This window comes from Poecilia mexicana, unplaced genomic scaffold (genome assembly GCF_051168715.1).
Source record: "Poecilia mexicana isolate PSO_F unplaced genomic scaffold, ASM5116871v1 scaffold_9, whole genome shotgun sequence".
Lineage (NCBI taxonomy): Eukaryota > Metazoa > Chordata > Actinopteri > Cyprinodontiformes > Poeciliidae > Poecilia > Poecilia mexicana.
In genome coordinates, this window is record NW_028263378.1 from 24021126 (window position 1) to 24039231 (window position 18106).

At 41.9% G+C, this 18106-nt stretch overlaps 1 protein-coding gene across 2 annotated transcripts; it reads right to left on the reverse strand.

The window, feature by feature from the left end:
• Positions 1-2565: 2565 nt before the first annotated feature.
• Positions 2566-13985, reverse strand: angptl2b (angiopoietin like 2b). Of its 2 annotated transcripts, none has more exons than XM_014986792.2 (5): positions 13819-13985; positions 6888-7792; positions 4829-5022; positions 3793-4063; positions 2566-3685 (listed from the first exon to the last, which is right to left on the reverse strand). In XM_014986792.2, exons 2-5 carry the CDS (start codon positions 7765-7767, stop codon positions 3486-3488), a joined length of 1545 nt encoding a protein of 514 aa, XP_014842278.2. In that variant the 5' UTR covers positions 7768-7792; positions 13819-13985; the 3' UTR covers positions 2566-3485. The 2 variants fall into 2 exon arrangements, with proteins under 2 accessions (XP_014842278.2, XP_014842277.2); XM_014986791.2 differs by having other exon boundaries at positions 13510-13984.
• Between the last annotated feature and the right edge of the window lie 4121 nt (positions 13986-18106).

Consider the following 18106-nt stretch of genomic DNA (forward strand, 5'->3'; position numbering starts at 1 on the left):
GCCACGGCTGCTCTGGTGTAGTCTGACACTGGCAGCCTACCTGTCACTCCTACCATCTTCAGCCCTTTTATATTTAGATTTTTAGAAATGTGTGGAGGACTTTATAAAAATCCGTTGTAAATTCCTAAGCACGCGGCATCGCTTGTCCCCTCGACAGATGTTTTCTGTGACCAAGGCTTCTAGTAAAAGCAATTATGATCTTTTCTGTTGTGACTACTAAGTGAAATGGGCATTGCGAGAGGCCAGGAAAGTTAAAGCATTCCTCTATTAAAAGCCCAAGCATGCAGACTTTAACAGATGGGACACAACAATGCAGGCTCATTGAAAGCTGCAGGTTTGAAGGTTCAGGAAATGTGGGCTCCTTTTGTGCTGAGAGAGCAACATGTCAGCTCAAGGTTTTTCCATGTTGGTTGAGGAGTGGGAGCGGAACAGGCCACCCTTACTCAAGGTTTTCCACTGTGGTGAGTCTTCAGACTTGCACGGCATCCAACGAGTCTGTCCTCTATGTTTACGGAGACAATGAAACACTGCCCTTTTCTTTTTTTTTTTTCTTTTTAACCACCATTAAGTTGATTGAGAAAGCAGACGTTGTGTGTTTGTGTATCTGGTAAGTCGCCTTTTAGCAACTCATTCATGTTTTGTTAAGGAAAAGACACTGCTGACAAGAATGACAAGTGGCATGCTCAAAGTCTTAACTTCGTCCTGTTTAAAGCCTCTGTGACATGTGGAAAATAGCCGTTCAGCCAGACTTAACAGCCACTGTGTGTCAGCTTAATGCTGGTTAAAGCGTCTTTGACATTGTCACACAGGAATGCGAGCAATCCCTTCCGTGGTTAATTTTGAACCTGAAACTGAAACTTCATTCTGCGTATAACTGTTCTCCGATTAAATCCACACACGTGTTGAACAGTGAACAAAGGAAAATCTTTCACCTTTCGTTTGCTGTCGGAAAACGGTATTAACAGAGTTGGGTTCATTGCAATGTTAAGTCATTTTCCTGTCACACTGACAAATTGAGGATTACAGAGTGTTTTAGCTGTCAGTGGAAGAGACTGCTGGATGCATTAAGTTTACTAGGCTGTCATTTTTCATCAGTCACGCTAACTATACGGGATATTTGACTGTGTGTAGACGCCGGAGCAGAATGTTGGAGGCACAATACTCTCTGAGGCCATGTTTAAATATTCAGTGTTAGAAACTGTATATTCAGGATTTGTATGCACATTAGTAATATGACTTGATCAGATTAAACCATGAAATTATAGAAAAAATCTGACACGTTTGGCGTATTAAACCGTCTTCAGAAGATGTAGTTGGGTGTCGCTTCGTGTGGGTCAAACAGCGAGCGATTGAATCATTTCAAACTGACGAGCATCAAATTCTTGTCTGTTCTCAGTGTTGGTGCTGCTTTGTCCCTTTTAGCCTTCCGTTTTATTGATATACTTTTAATTAGAGATGTTCTGAATCCAGCCGTCGCCGACATCAGGTGCACTTTGAGGTCCAAAGCGCTACGATCAATTTTGATTCATTCGAGTTTTTGACGTAGCCTGAATAGAGGTCTGAGTTTTGAACACAAAAAGAAAATGTAGAAATTTTGAGATTATCTCAATCTACACATCTAAGCGTCGGTCACTAACATTTTTCCTGGTTTTGTTGAAATCATTAAGGTGTTTTCAAAAGTACAAAGTGTTTGTTGTTGCATTCATGGAGCACAAATGGTGTAAGTTCTTAGACATGATCCATTAAATGAATGAGGAAAACATTCAGATATTTTTTTCTTTTCTTTTAGCAGCACAGGTCAGAACTGGTCAATGTGAAATCAGCTTATTCTAATCACTGGTTAACTGATGGGCACATTTCTGCTGGATCAGCAAAATCATTTTGATCCGCTATAAACAAAAAACCGCAGCCACCACAACTTTCTGAGAATATGATGTTTTCTCCGGATGAAGAAAAGCTCCAGTGTTCCCTCGACAATGTCATCTACTTAATGGCCTTGTTGACAAGGTTATTAAATAGATGACTTAATCACATCTGCATCGCCTGATGCAGATGTGAAAGAACTTGCTCAGCTGGATTTGTTGACCTTCATTATTTAAAATAAACTTGACATGGCTTAGTGCTATGAATAAGTGCAGTATGACTAAAAAAACTTTCATATTAAATCTACTAAAAAACACACAAAAAAAACTTAGTGCTCAGGCAGTTTTCACTTTACTTTTGATGAATATTGTCACACATTCGGTTTTGCTGCTCCTTAAAGCAATCTGTGACAAAGCAACAAAAACTTATTTTGGCTTGATATCATGTTAATTTGTTTGGACAGTCAAGAGCAGAAAGCAGAAGGAAAAGTGATCATTTTCCAGGTAGTGACTCAAAGTATCCATCGTCCTGCCTCACAGTTTATATCCTCAAACAAATTCAGGAGGTTAGCTGCAGAATTTATTTAAGGAATCTTTTCATGAGCAAACTTACATTATTAGATTTTCTACTAAATTAATTGAGTCGCAGTTGCAGTCCCCCCCCAACCCAAAAAAAAAATAAAAAAAATAAAATAAACACAAGATCTGTACATATTTTATTGCAACTCAATTATGAAAGAACTTTTACATACATTATATTACAATTATCCTATGTACAAACACATTGTGTTGGATTCATTTGCATCGACAAAACAACACATTTATACAGTAAATACGGTGCTCGGGTTTCACAAGCAACTTCGGAAACCTGCTTAAGCAATTCACAATTTCAAAAATATTTACCAAAAGATGACTGATTTACCTTATTAAATCTTGGCAATAAGTAGATTTTTCTTTTTTTTTTTTCCACCAGATTTTTAATTGAAAAGAAACAACAACTGATAAAATGTTTATGTGTTTGTATTGCAATTTGTGGCTTCCTTTAAACAAAAAAAAGAAGACAAAAAAAGAAGGTTAAAAATATCTTGTAGTGTGCACTGTAAAATATGTGCCACAACATAGGAGTCTTTGTTGCAAGTTAATTGTTTTAGTGTTACTGGAAACTACACAGCTTGAAGTAAAATACATAATTAGCATGAAATTAAAGAACAATCACTGGATGCATTTCCTGTGTCGACCTCCTTCGCTTGTTAAGATAGATATTAATGTAGAGCTACTCAGACCGAGTAAAAGCACAGCTACCGACACCCCCTGTTTGCTACAGTGGCAACTCTGGAGCAATGTGCACTCTTTAAATATCCCGTAGTGAAAAGAGAAGCAGAAAGAGAAAAACAAAACAAGAAAAAAAAAATAAACAGCTACAAAAAAAAATATTATTATTAAACATATTATTAATTTGGTGGGGAGACCAGCATCACCCTGATGTTTCAATATTGCACTTTCAGGATCATGTTTTGTTTTTATTTTTTTTATTTTTATTTTTTTTGAGAGCTGTCTTGGTCTGGTGGAAATGATGCCAAGGAGTTTCGTGTGATGGAAAACAACACCGCTCCACGTGTGTCCCTAATGGAAGGTGTTCGGGTTCGGACGGATCATCATGACTACTTTCTTCAGCGAGTAGGCTCCTCCCCTGAACTCTGCCCAGTAGACTCCATCTTGGTAGCGGCTGCGGTAGTGTCCTCCTCTGTACCAAACGCCGTTCAGATTTGAATGTGCACAAGAGTTGTACCACCACCCTCCCTTCTGATAGTGAGCGCAATTTCCTGAAAAGATTAGAAAATAGCAAATAATAATAATAATAATATCCTTCCGATAATGACAAATGATGCTCTGCAATCTGTTTTTAAAAAGCCAAACTTTTTTATTTTACCTGTGTACGCATCGTGGTCTCTGTCCAGCGTCGTGAACTGTTTGCCGTTGTGCCAGGTGAGGGAATCCCCGGCGTTTCCGTGATACCGGCCCACTCTGAGCCTGTAGTAGTCAGCTTCCGGCTCCACTCTGAAGCTGGCGTACTCTGCAAACACTTTCCTCCCAGACCAGTCCTCCAGCGTGATGAGCAGCTTGTAGGTTCCCTGGTTCGTCAGCCAGTAGATGTTTTCCAGACCGAGCCAGTACTCGCCGTCTATGTTGCCAAATCCTTGCTGTGGAGCGAGGCGATAAGAAAAACATAGTCAGAGCGATTGGGAAACCCTCACTGCATCGTTTGGGCTGAGCTTTGCGCTGCCTGTTTGCATGTCTGCGGGGTTGCCCGCAGGATAGCCGCGTACTCCGTGTTGCTGAAACGTGCTGTATAAATAAACTCGACTGATTGATTCACAGGCCTTTTTCGAGGCGGCCTCGGTTTTCGGCTCTATTGTTTGTCGTCAGGGAACGTGATTATTAACGGAGCCTTCGGGTCAAGTTTATAGCTGGTATCAGCTAGCCATGTTTCCACTGTTTTATTGTTATTGCAGCACAGCAGGACTCACTACAGCGAGTGAGAAACTCAACAATCTGAACGGTTTCTAACTTCTTTGATCTGGCTGCCTTCACGCTAAGTTGGCCTGGAGTGCCTTGAACCAGGGAGGCATTCCTCTTCATGAAGAAACGTACCACAGTCAGTACAACATTCAAGAGTCTTTTCAAAAGTGAAGGAAATAAGCTTGTTGCTGCCTCGAACAAAGATATAATCTCAAATTCACTCTTGTAAATTGTTGGACTTGGAATAAAAAGAAGTCCTAAAGGAAAGAGAATGCAAGGAAATTAGAGTCAGCAGCTCCCAAGGATCTAACTGCAATAGATGCTTCTAAAGCTCAACAATAATCTATTCATTAGTTGAACTTTTTACCATCTGGTGGTGTGGAAACACCTTTTGTAAGCCTCCTTCCAAACTATGAGCGCCTTGACTTGGTGTGAAGTTGTCGCACCTTGTACGTCTCCCAGTTCCTGAAGAAGTTGACAGCGCCGTCCAGCCTTCTCTGGATGACCGTCCAGCCGCCCGGGTCCTGTCTCTGGTCGCACCACACCTGCATGAGGCGGTTGGCGTTTTCTGGCTTCACCAGGTACATGCCGCTGGAGGTGTGGCCGTCCTCGAGCGCCTGCAGGCAGTCTCTGAACGGACCTTGTCGGGGAGAGTTGAAGAAAACATCAGCACCGTGTCAAACTCCATCACTTGCAGCGGTATACGTCGAAATATTAGAAAAGGAAGAGAGTTACAGTGACACAAGGAGGCATTGCTGTTTTTTTTTTTTTTTTTTTTTTTTTTTTTCAACAAAAGTTCTTGTTAGAACCGTAAAATTGACTTTGGCTGCTTTTCTCATGAGGGAAATGACTGCTGGGCTGCACAGCCAAAAGAAACACTGGCAAAAGGGCAAAAGGGAATCCTGACTACCGGATGAATGATGAAACGGTAGCAGCAAGTTCCCATCGTGTATTTCATAGAGATCAAAAGTCAAGCATTGTTATTTGACTTATTTTCACCTATAGTGTTTATTTTTAATTATTGTTATTTTCAGTATAATTGCACATTTTTGTGGTGTAAAATCATCCTCTGGGACTGACATCAGATTGACAAATCTTTGTTTCATGCTCTGTTTATTTGCCAAAAAGCTTACTCAGGTTAAAGACAATAGGTTATGGGAACTATTATAGTTGGAATGATGAGGATTTATTGCTTTACTGTGTGTGTGTGTGTGTGTGTGTGCGTGTGTGTGTGTGTGTGTGCCAGTGTAATTTTTATTCACATCTAATGGGAAATGTAGAAAACCCCCAAACGCCGGCTGGCTCCCTGGCAACAATTTGTTTTGAAAGTGTTTACGTTTTCCTGATATAACACTAGCGTGCGATGCCGACTGGCACAGAATAGTGAGAGTTTAAATACAGCTAGAGGAATTAGAGATGGACTTACTGGGATCACACAAAGAGGGGAGAAAGGGGCCGAGAGGGTTGCAGCAAAGCGTTTGCCGAGAATGAAACGAGATGGAGTTTGAAAGTGGAGGGCTCGGGGGGGAACCCTCTTATTCCCCTTAAAGATTGTTTTTGGTCTATAAAACGAGGCTGGATGATAATCTTCTTCTTGGCCTGTGCTCAGCCACCCATCTATTCTCAGGAATGTCTCTGTTGAGCAGATACAAGCCAGAGAGCTGCCCTGTCCTGGCCTGCTCTGTTCTGCCTGATAAAGTCTGCTCCTTCGGTGGAACATATGACTGATTCTCGCCTGGTGGAACAAATGACATCACCTACTCCCTGTATCTCTGTACCTACCTCACCCCCTCTGGTTTTCTCGTCTTCCCGCTTTGTTCCCCTTTCCGTCTGTCTCTTCCGCACTGTATTGTGTATTCCTGCTTGGTATGCAGCTGTCTGTTTGCGCAAAGGGTTTGCGAAGGTTTTTCTTGTCTTAGCAACATGGATCTGGGCAAGAAATGACTCGTCCACCTTCAAACAGTCAATTCAAAGGTTGACAGTCTCATGGTAAGCATTAGAGTAAACTGTCAAAGGTTAAAAACACCCACTAGTCATTAGGGAAATTGCGTGTGCAATTTTTCCCCGTTTTTTTTTTTAAACAAAGTGTAGATTTCTAAAGCAAAGAGAAAGTAATAGGCCATGCAAAACACCCTTCACATCAGTTTTAAAATCTACTTACATGTGTTTTTAAAAACCATTTGACCTTGGGCCAGTGATTCATGTTGGTACACACATGTACCTTGCTAGTATACTTTGTGTTTTTTGTGGATTTAATGATGGCCATTAGTAGATATACATCTGAAAAAGACGACAGACAACAGCTTTTCTGTTCTGACAACCAGTCCTTTGCGCTGGGGAATGCATGAGATCTTTTTAAAATCGCTCTTTCTGGAAGAATGGCAAAAGAACTGTTGTCTCATGAATAGTAATTAGGCAACTCGGACACAAAAGGTTCTTGTTTTGATCCAGTGCTCAGAATAGAAACTGTAAGAGAGCGTCTGAAAAGGAGTTTAAGCTACTCACCAGATGGTTTGTCAGTGGTAGATGGGCTGTGTGTACCAACGGGCATTGTAGGAAGGGGCGGAAGAGACTTTTGGTCACTCTGGATCTCATTGCTGATTGGGTTGTTTATGCGTGGAAGGAGAGGTGGCTGGTAAGGCTTGTTGAGAGGTGGAGATGGTGGCGGAGGAGGTTGAGGTCGTGGCTGCGAGGCGGGAACGTAACGGGGAGGGTGTCGGCTCTGGCACTGCTCCTCCAGCATGGCAATTATGGCTGACTGGTTTGTGGCTAGGGAAGCCAAGTGCTGGTACTTGTGCTCGAGGTCTTTGTATCGACTGGTGAGCTGCTGCATCTCTGAGGTTTGGTTCAGGATCCGGTTCTCCATTTGGGCTAATTCCAGAGCATTGTCTCTCTTCCTGATGATCTCGTGGAGGAGCTGCATGTACAGCTGAGTCACTCTGGAGTTCATATTTCTACTTTCCTTCCGCAGAAGCTTGACCTCGTTGACGATACCTCCGTCCACCTCCACCAGCTGCTGCAGGGTTTCGATCTGCCTTTTCTGTTTCTGGAGCTCCACGTTCAGCAGCTCCAACTCTTGCTTGTGGACCCGATTCTCCAGCATGGCCTCGGGCTCCTTGGAGTTCACGCAGATGGCTCCAGTCACCTTTTGTTGAGGCACGATAAAAGTGTAGGAACACTTGTCCTGTGGCTGTTCAGCTGGAGCACGTTTGCTCCTCCCAGCATACAAAAACTCTCCTTCCAAATCATCCTCACTGCTCCCAAATTCCTGGGTCTTATGCTTGCCTTGGCTATTGTCCGACAGACTTGCCTGTGTCTGCTGGACGCCCCAACTTAGTCCATAAACCAGAACGACCCCCAGCAGGACCATTGAAGGGGGCTCCATGTGTTATTGTCCAATTCACCAAAACCTGTAGACAATTAATAAGAACACAAATCAAATTATGATTACAAATATTTGTTTGAAATTGTCCTTGTTGATCCACCATACAAGGCATTCACAACTTTTACTCATGCTGCGAAACTGTCAGGATTTTGAAACATCATCACTTTGACATTCGCCATTGGATGCTCGTCAGTATTGAGGTTTTAAAAAGCTGTGCTTCAAAAGTACAACACTTTTCCATCGTACTATTTCTGTGGTTTAAAAGTCTTTTCAATGATATAATAGATTCGGTGTCAGAGTGTATGGAACTTTCTGTGGCTACACTGAGCATAACGTGGGGCATCGCTCTATAGGCTTCTGCTACTCAGCTAGTTTACAAAAGTCTGCTACACTTTTCCTTTGCTCCTTAAAATACAACTTTGGCTTTTGGAAAAGTTTTCAGGCTTTCAAAACACACAAACAGACTTGAAACTAACAGAGCAGCTCCAATCCCAGGCTGGCTACCGGAGGAGACAGCCTGACTAATCAACCGGCTTGTAACACTGGGAAGAGCAGAATGAAGAGTGAAAAGGTCAAATTATTCATCTGTTCTAAGACTAACCCTAACCCATAAATTAAGCAGGTGATATATTCTTGTCAAAAACTACAATTCAGAATCAAAATCAAAGTAAACCATCGTTATCTATAACATTATCGGAAATAATCAATACGTTATGTTTTTGCAGCAGCAGAAGGAATGATTCTTGGTTTTCTGTTTTCCATCAAGAAGAGTTAGGGTTAGTTACATCATGTCATCATACGTTTTACATTTTAGTTTGAACACTGTCATGTCAGGAAGCAATGGTATTTTTGTTCTTGTACGACCAGTACCTGTTTGACATTAGACGAGCGAGCGCATTCACTGCTCTGCTCATTAAAAGCAGATGTTGCTTGCCTTCTGTCGGGGCACACTCACTTGTAAATTGTGAAAAACATCCAAACACAGAAGCACTGTGCATTAACATCTAAACACCAGCAGGTTTCGGCACTTAAAATACTTGGTCCAACCAAAAAGAGCACATAATCTGAGGGGAAATTGTTCACATGTGCCGCCGAGCGTAACGGTGGCTGCTTTGACTTCCCACGTCATAATAACCGCGCGGGACGCCGATGATGTGCAATGCAGAAATTGCATGGTGCCCGCTCTGTTCTCAGTGGCACACGAGGAGAACGTAATTCATTGAAAAAATATTTACCTTCCAGCCTGACATGTTTGAATGTGATCTCTGCAATCAAAAGCAACACCTGCTGTCTGAAAGCCAAGGACAATATTTATTCTACCTAACAATGTGCCCGATCTCTTTTAATCAGATAGATTGTTGCGAGGCGAGTGTTTTTGCTTTGTTCTGGCTCTGGCTCTCTTTAGGCAACTACCACAGTCTGTCTTTTACGCACAAACACTCTTGTTTTGTTCGCCGGGGCCCGGAGATGGAAAAGCTGAGGCACTGCTGGGATGATGCAACCCAAGTGGCTATTTTAAATACTGATTGGGTTGCATCAGTCAGGTCTGCAGCCTCTTTTCATGACATGCTAGCACGGAAAGACAATTCCAATTATGTAACATCATGGTAAAAGGATTGTTGTATAACATAATTCCTGTTGGACTGAATCACTGATTCAATTTTTGGTATTGTTCTTTTAATTTTAGACTTTTTTTTCCTGAGATACGTTTTCCTTGTTAGCAGACCTTTTTGAAACAACCCACAACTTTCATTCAGAGGAATGAAAAAAAAATTAAATTTCTCATCTGTTTGGCCTCAAACAAATGAGCGATTATTCTTTTTATTAAAACCAGTAATTGCAGGTTTTGAATATGATGTAGTCTTGATAGACATCGGGGAAAAAAAGGGCCACAGACCACTGTAACTGCTGCATAAGCATAATGAGTCACTGGACTTATGAGGGGAACATGAGCGAAAGCTGCTGCAGGTCAGAATATGGTGCTTTTCTGATCCTTGCACCTCCGGGGTCTAATTGTTCAATCATAAAGTCTTATAAATTGTCCGATAGTCACTGCAGAAGGATCCTCGCACAGATTCTACACAGATTATCCTTCTCGGAGATTTGAGCACAGAATAGGGCAACAAAGTCAAAAAATGTTTTAGCCTTGTTATGTAATGTGCGGGAACGAAGCCAGCACATTAGAGTGGAGACATAGAGAGGAGAAATGCAGCACTTCTCAAGAACACGACCCTTGGCGAAATCAACGCTTCATGTTTGATTTATTCAAGGGTGTAAAACATCCTTTACTTTGTTTCATTCAAAAATCTACTGCAGTAAAACAACATAGTAATTGAAACCAGTCGTAATAATTTAAAATAGAATACTCAAAGACACTCTATCCTATTCAATCAGAGCAAAATGCTTGTATAAACAGATCTCACTCGAGTTGGTGGATTATTCCAGATTCTCTGCCCAATTCGGCTTTAGCCTAACCCTGCATACATACTCTGTTCCCAGTACATAAAATGCTCATTTTAAAATTGATTTTAAAATATATCAGAAGCCAGTTCAAGCAGTCTTTCATCAAAATAACATTATGTTGTTTGATTCTGATAATAAGGTAAGTAGTTCAAGTACAGAGTGAGTCAACCCAAAACGCAGTGATCCCTGTGGGATGAAACAAAGTCGGATATCATGCTCTCACAGTCTGGTTGCGGTCAGTAAGGCCATCTTAGCAACAAAAGACATTTTATTAGTAAGTTCAAAGTCTGTTTTAAAAAAAATAAACCAAAGTGTGTGGCTGTTGAAAGGCTAAACAACTAGAGGGACCGTGGGAGCGCCGTGCCAATCCAAATCCGTTGAATTCTCAAATACAGAGACTTGCATTGCTTTTGTTGAAGTTTTATATGCCTCGAGGGAAGTTTGTAGTGATTGAAATGATGCAGAACTACCCACTTCCATATGGAGATGTGTCTGTAACACATTAGCAAATTAATGTAAGAACATATCGCGTTTTCTGATTACTGATTCCAGCAGTAGAACATGTAATCTAAACAGGATGGGGCCAAACATCGAGCCCTGAGGCGCTCTAATGAAGAACATGAATTGGAAAAGCTACTGTTTCGGACACAGGGCTGACTCCATTTAAGTGCAGTGTTCCTAATTCCCTTACAGATGATGAAGTAAATGCATGTTGTAATCCGGTTAATGAAACCCTCCTGGGTTTGTGGTGCAGAATATTCTTCTTATATTCTTCAAATCATTGTTAAGCTTTTTTAGAAGATCTTAGCATGGGACGAATTACTGCTCGTCATAGAATCCATGTACTCTACGAGTCTATAGACTCATAGACTCTTTCCAAATGTGATGTAACGATCATGAAGAAATAAAAAGGGGAAATGAAATTTTAAAAAGGTCACGTCTTCTTCTAATTCTGTATTAGGCAATCTTTTTGGCACCACAGCATTAAAGATGTCAGAATTCTTTAACTGCAGACAAAGCCGGCACCCGGTGACATCACTCCTGCAAGTGCTGATTGGCAAAGCGAGGGCAGCCGCAGTTATGGCTGTAGCGCTCCCTGAAATAGTCACATGTCATAGAGGATTTTCTAACAAAACGGAAATAATAGCTTACAAATCGTCCTGCACCAGGATAACAGAGCATCTCAGCGCTTGTTTCTTGTAATGTGTTGATGAGTTGATGAGTGTGTATTTGGCCTGTGGGTCTTGCGGTTTCTCCCCTGGAACATGAGCCTGTCTCTGTGTGCAGCCATGTAATTTCCCCTGCTGAGGAGGAGTCCCGTTTTAGACATTGTTAACGTGGAATCTCCTGCTCTGGGCTTCGCCACACTTCAAAGATGATGAGGAAGGGAAGTGTTTGCAGCTTGCAGTTGAAATGCGTCTCTGTAGGTATATGTGGCATCTGCATAAGTGCAAGCGTGTTTTTGGGGGGAAAAAAAAAAAAAAGAAAAGAAAAAGATAAAGAAACGCAATACTCGCTGGGTGCCCATCTGTCCTGACGGAGGCAACCTGTTATTAACCTGTCCGCAGCCTCCCAGAGGGAACAACAGAAAGCCTTCACCTCCTTGTTTGCTGTTAACAACCTGCGGCTTTTTATTGTCCTGGAATCGGTTCGCCAAAACAAGTTGTGCTTGACCGGGCTGTAACTACGATAATTAACAGCTGCTTAAAGCGTCAGACAAGGCTTGAGCTGCTCACGGCATAGAGACGAGGGAACGACGCGCCGTGAATTGGCAGTGTCTTGGAAAAAGTCTGCTTCACACCAAAATGTTTTGGTTAAACTGTCCTCAGGTGAAAAGTCTGTGTTTACACCACCACTCCTCGTGCTGGACTTCTAGAGGGGGGCTGGCGCAGGGGTGGGTCACTGCTCCTCTGAATGGTCATGCTCAGCACATATTAATTAGAAGGTGGGCAGCTATGCTCAGCCTGGCTCGTATCTCTCACCCCCAGCCCCTCTCATTTCAGCCCGAACATGGCATTCCTCACATTCTTCATCACCTCATTAGAGTGAGCTGCCACACTCATATGGAGAGCTAGTGGCGATGGCAGACAGACCCTCTGCACGGAGAACTACCGCCGCCCCAATCCGTGCCATGCCTATAACATAAATCCACTGACCCAGTTCGTTCCCGATGTCCTACTTTCTATTTGAATGCTTCATAATCGCATCATCGTCCACGAGGGGAGATCACAACACGACCACACAGCACCTCATTTGTCAGTAGCTGAAAGGATGAGGACACTGTACTTTTTGGGAGGAAGAAGGGGGGGTAAGGGGGGTTTTGTGCAGCGTGTAGGAATCAGTGCCAGCTCTGCAGAGAACGGTCTCTCGCATGATACCCAAAGTTTTCTGGATCATGGTCAAACTTAATTTGCCTTTCGTAATCCACGCTATTACCTTGCTTTGACTGGAATCACTCTTTCCTTAAGCATGTAAGCCATGAAATGGGAGCGCTGATTAAACTCGACCACCTGCTCAACTTGCAGACAGCTCAGCCTCGGTTTCTGTCTTCCCTCCCAACGCAGTCGCCTGTGCTTTAGGTCTAATCACAGAGAGGGAGGCAGAGGGTCTTTGGGAACAGTTTCGATAAGTTCCACCATTGTACCTCAAAGCCCCTTTATCCAAACACTCCTCTGGCAACAGGAACAAAGAGGGGATTCAGCCTGCCTGCTTCTCTATCCCCTTGGCTCAAGGGGAACATCCTGAAGCAGTATGCTTGCCATAAGACATTATCTTTTTCCGCCTCTCATTAGAATAAGTAGCAAAATGTCACTCAAGGTTTCCCATGAAAATTAAGACATTACAAAACTGCCATTGCACTTAATGTTATTTTTTAAAAAGCTTTTTTGCAACAACAAAAAAAAAAACACTCCTGCAGACAACACGTCAGTCAAACCTGTTCTCAGTTAGTCACGTTTCCTTTTCTTTTTTTTCCAACAGCATCCTTTATGTTCCTCGGTATTTACTGGCACCAAACGGTGAGTCAGATAACAGATGCTGCGCTACCTACCACTGGTGAATCTGTGGTGACTCAGATCGACTGTGTGAGCCAAAGTGTGACTCCTTTGCAAAATGGGAATCATCAGGGCACATGGTTTTAACAAGGCATCGGCCGTGGGGGAGACGATCACTTTCCCTGTCAGATCACGACCGCCGTCAGTTTCCTTTCAACTCTCTTTGCAAAATAAACCCACAGAATAAGATGCATGCACAAACATATTAAGATCACTAAATGCTTACAAGACAACTGCACAGTGTTGAGGAGGTTCTCAGTGGCTTTGCCCTTCTGCCAGACCTCTTTGGAGATCGCCTTGGTAGGAATTCATCCCAAGTCAGAAAGTTTCACCCGTGTATCTTCTCTCTCCTCGTCCAGTCTTACTCTGAAACGCTCACCTCAGTCCATTCCAAGCAGTGGAGAACTTTGTGATTAAAAGGCTGTCACTTGCTCAATAGTTGCCCAACCTCCCACACCCTCTTTGGCAAACATTGAGTAAACAGTTCAGAGATCCTCTTGAAAAGTGTGCACTCTGAGAAGAAGACAATGGGTACCTTCAGACGGATGTTGGAGCTTACTTTCCTGCCAAACGGTGAGAGTCCGGGGCAGGATGTGTGCTGCCCGTGGCCGGTTGGGAGAAGACTGTCACTTTTCCGAGGGCTGAATCCATCACTTCTGCCTCACGGCTCTAAGAGGCTGTCTCTCTCCACCGCACCTCTCTCACTCCTCCCCTCCTTGGTGTACTTAAATGATGAAAAATGCTCAAGCTGTTTTTTTTTTTTTTTTCACCAGGGCAAATCCCCCTCCCTCCCTCTCCCCCCTGTCTGCCCCCTCTCTCCTCCTCCCCTTTTCTCCCTTAAAATGAACACATTCTTGTTTAAAGCAACAGCCGGCTTCCTCCACCCCTCCTCCCCGACGGTACAAAGGAGATCCACAAGCATGCACAACGCAAGTTATTCAGACACACTGCTCACATTTCAAGCGCCCCCTGCCCCCTTGTCACCGGTTCATCGCCGCCACTATTTCTGGCAAGGCTTGCATTGGTCGCTCTGGTTGAGGACATATGTGGCATTGCATCAGTCTGATCCCCACTGGGCACAAACAGCCACCTGTCCTGTGTGCGCGGCAGAGGAGGACGGACAGGCTGGAAGCAGATCCAGGTGTTCAGCTCTGGTCTGGTTCTGTGACATGCTTTCAGAGCCTGGAGGTGAGATGTGTGAAGCGGGCTGCGTGTCTTGATGCCGGACCGACTCTTGCAAGGGCGTGATTACGTCATTACTGTGAGAGCACACTCGTGTCCATGTGCTTTGGTGGATGTGAGGATATGAAACACGTCAGTGGAGTGTTGTCAGTCATGCCAGAGGTTTCCTATTTTCTCACGCTATGTTTTGGCTTTTGATTGTGTTGCCTGTTTTTCATACGATTATTTTTTCTTTGACAGCTGTGATGTTGGTACATTTCATGCTTCTCTCAGGATCTTTTTTTTTTTTCATTGTTATGTATTTTGTTTAGTTTTTTTATGTTTTTATTTTTTTTAGTCAAGCATATGTTCTTTTTGTGTGTGTGTGTGTGTGTGTGTGAGTCATAAATACTTCAGAAAGCAAAATTACAGAGGAATTGTCGCAGCTTTAGAAATACGTTTTTAATTATTTCTAACAGCTTCACTGAAATGTAATTGTTTCAGCTCAGCTTGGAGAAGCACCAGACGGGCAGTGGTGGTCACATGTTTGCACTTTGTTTTCCTGCTTCTCTCTCTCTCTACCTCGCTCTCTCTCTTTTTTTTTTTTTTTTTTTAGCTCTAATGAATAAAAAATAAATAAAAAATCAGTTTAACTCTGCCACGCCCCGATGGTCCTTGTCACGTTTCAGTTTATTACTTAGTTTACAAACCTTAACTTCACAGTTTTATTGTAGCTTGGTGATAAATAAAACTTTCCATTATGTTTCACAGCAAGCTTTAAAAGTCACAGGATATGTGATTCTCCCTCACTGGGTATAAACAGTTAATAAGTTACAGATGTCTATTTTTCTTTGGGCTTACTACTATAAAGTTAAAGCACTAAGTACTTGGTTGCATTTAAAATAAACAAAAAGGAAGTATTTAGCAGAGTTCCTACCACACCAGCTTTGCTCGGATGTTTGATATCGGACAGCTTTATTTGTAGTTTGTCTCCAAATATTGTTTATTTATACATTGTGAATAAATGCCTCGCAAATGCAAACCGGATGTCTTGCAGCTGGTGCTTGAATTCCTTAAAGCAATTAGGCATAATGTGCAAGACTGCTGGTTGGCATTCTTTCATATTTTTCAAAAAAAATATTTTTTCACCCAAGAATATGAGAGTTTTTCTTGTATGTTTGCAACGATCATTCAAGACTGCGACATTTGTTGCTTTTTCAGCCGGTGCGATCCGCTTTCCCACTATACTGCGTCAAACAAGTCAAACTCTTTGAAAAACCTGTTCGTTCCTCGCCTGTGGTGGCGCTGCACCAAGAACTGCTGAAGGAAACGACATAAACACCTCTAAAGGAGACACCAGGCAGTACTTCCTTATTCACGAAATGTGAACAAAATTGGAGTGGCGTCAGATTTAGCACGTTGTCTTCGGTAAAAGACTACGAGGCATTTTTCTAGACTTGTGCATTTGTTTTGGTTGTATTCCCCTGTATGCTGTCCACTGTAATGACCACTATGCATGAAGTAATTAAATTGCCTTCAGTTCATATCTGAGAAACCTGTTTAGAACAAAACTTACATTCACTTTGTCGTAAAAACGTCAAAGCTCCATTTTGCATTACACACCCCAGCACTAAAAACTGTTTCCAAATTACAGTACATTGTGAACCTTTCTGTTACATCCCTGCCATCTCATTCTGAAAAGCTGGTGAATTACTACCTGCTGCAGTTGCAAGTCAAAAGCTATTTTTAACCAAGTTTGGGTCTTAACAGCAATATGTCCAAGAGGAAAAGCCAGACATCCCTGTCCCCGACAACATTCTCCAGCTCGGTGTGTAGTACCTGCAGCATATTCTAAGACAGCGAGTCATACCCAAAGAGCCAACAAAGAGAGGCGCCCCGAAAAGGCATCCTGATCCTGGACATCTTAACCGATTGCCTTCGATGTGGAAGAGCAGCAGCTCCAGAAGGAAAAAATGTCTTTGACAAATGACCTCATAAAAATAAGTGTTATCCAGAGAATATTACATAAGTGATTATTTAATTTTCCATGTATGTTTTTCTGTGGACAGATCATCTGTTGTTCAGTATTTAAAAGTGGACAGCAGCTGTTTTTTTGTGTGTGTGTGTGTGGGGGGGGGGGGGGGGGAGTTCACTTCAGTTTTTAGTGAATGGAAACGTTTTAGCACTTTCTCCGAGGACAGACCGAGACGTTACAAATGGCTTGACAGAATAAAAGTCCTTGGATTGCCAAGAACCGGACAAACGAATTTGACATCTAAAACCGAAAGCCAAAACCGAAGGATCGGTTGCTCATTGAACAGACTAATCCTCTAAGTGGCTTTTTGATCAAAGAGAATAAGACTTAAGCTCAGGCATTCATATATGTTAGCAGATTAGTGGATGAGGCTCTGAGCCTCATTTTAAACCACATTGTTGTTGCACTGATTAGTTCAGTTACTTGGGCTTAATCCTCAGCAGACAGAGGAACGTGGGATTTCACAGATGTGAAGAGGAAAAAGTAGTGATCAACCTGTGCACAGATGGGAAAGGTTGTAGAAATCATCTTCAGCTTGGAAGAGTTTCACAGATGGGTTACTATGATGGTTAATGGCCTGATTGGTTTCCTGGCAGAGCGCTAAGTTTAGAGGCAGATAGCTAAATATTATGAGCACATCGCATGACGTGCAACATTTTCATAATAAATGTCAGATTTAGTGAACTGCCTGCTCATCTTGGAGTCGTCATGCTTTTTTCCCCCCTTTCTTTTTTCTTTTTCTTTTTTTTAAATCTTGTGAAATCTTACTGCTTTTGACATGATTTTTCATAACAAACTCACAGATGGGGGTGAAATAAAAATAAAAAAATCAAGCGGTGGTCCTGCAAAGCCATACTAAAGGCAAGACTTTTCAACCCACTGCAACAATTAATATCAAATACATTTTTAAATATTCAAAGATAACATGGCAGTATTATAGTTTGCCCTGATATCTAAGAATATTTTAAGAAAAAAATATAAGTTGTTTAAAAAAAACAAAAAAAAAAACACTTATTTTTCTGGACTTTTAATTTTGATTTACTGAAAACGATTATGTTAAGAAAAACATGGAAAATCTTTTCCATCCAGATAAAAAAAACCTTATTTGCACTTTTTTCTTTTGTTTGATTTTGTCTCACAAATTAATGTTTTGCTACATGAGAGAATATCACACACACACACACTCAAAACAGAGATTCTATCAATCTTCAATTTAAAAAAAAAAAGTGTTTGTAAATTTTTTTTTTTTTCTCACCAGATTGTAGGCGGATGAAAGGTGCAAACATGAAATAAAAAGTTTATAGTGATGAAGGCCAGACTTTTGATGTTACATGAAAAAAAAAAACAACTGGAAACCAACATCAAATGAATTAAGCGACAGACATTTAAAGAAATCCAAGTCCAACAAAAGTGTAGTTGTTTCACAAGATCAGTAAAAGAAATCTAAATAATGCAGTAACTCTTACAGTTCCTTTGACTTTTTTTTTTTTAACACAGCTTGTCGTCTTGGTTTAATTTGCATCCTTTGATTTAACACACATCATTCCTGGTTTCTTCCACACCCACTTTCTTTGTATTGGGTGCAGCATGTGGTTTTGCATCATCTCGTCGCACAGATCCTAGACAA

Bases quoted from the DNA above. Each gene is read 5' to 3' on its own strand.
- angptl2b (XM_014986792.2), bottom strand. From the start codon at position 7,767: ATGGAGCCCCCTTCAATGGTCCTGCTGGGGGTCGTTCTGGTTTATGGA. The intron at 4,064-4,828 runs GTGCGACAACTT...CTCGCTCCACAG, and splicing joins GGAACTGGGAGACGTACAAG to CAAGGATTTGGCAACATAGA. The intron at 3,686-3,792 runs GTAAAATAAAAA...TAATCTTTTCAG, and splicing joins AGACCACGATGCGTACACAG to GAAATTGCGCTCACTATCAG.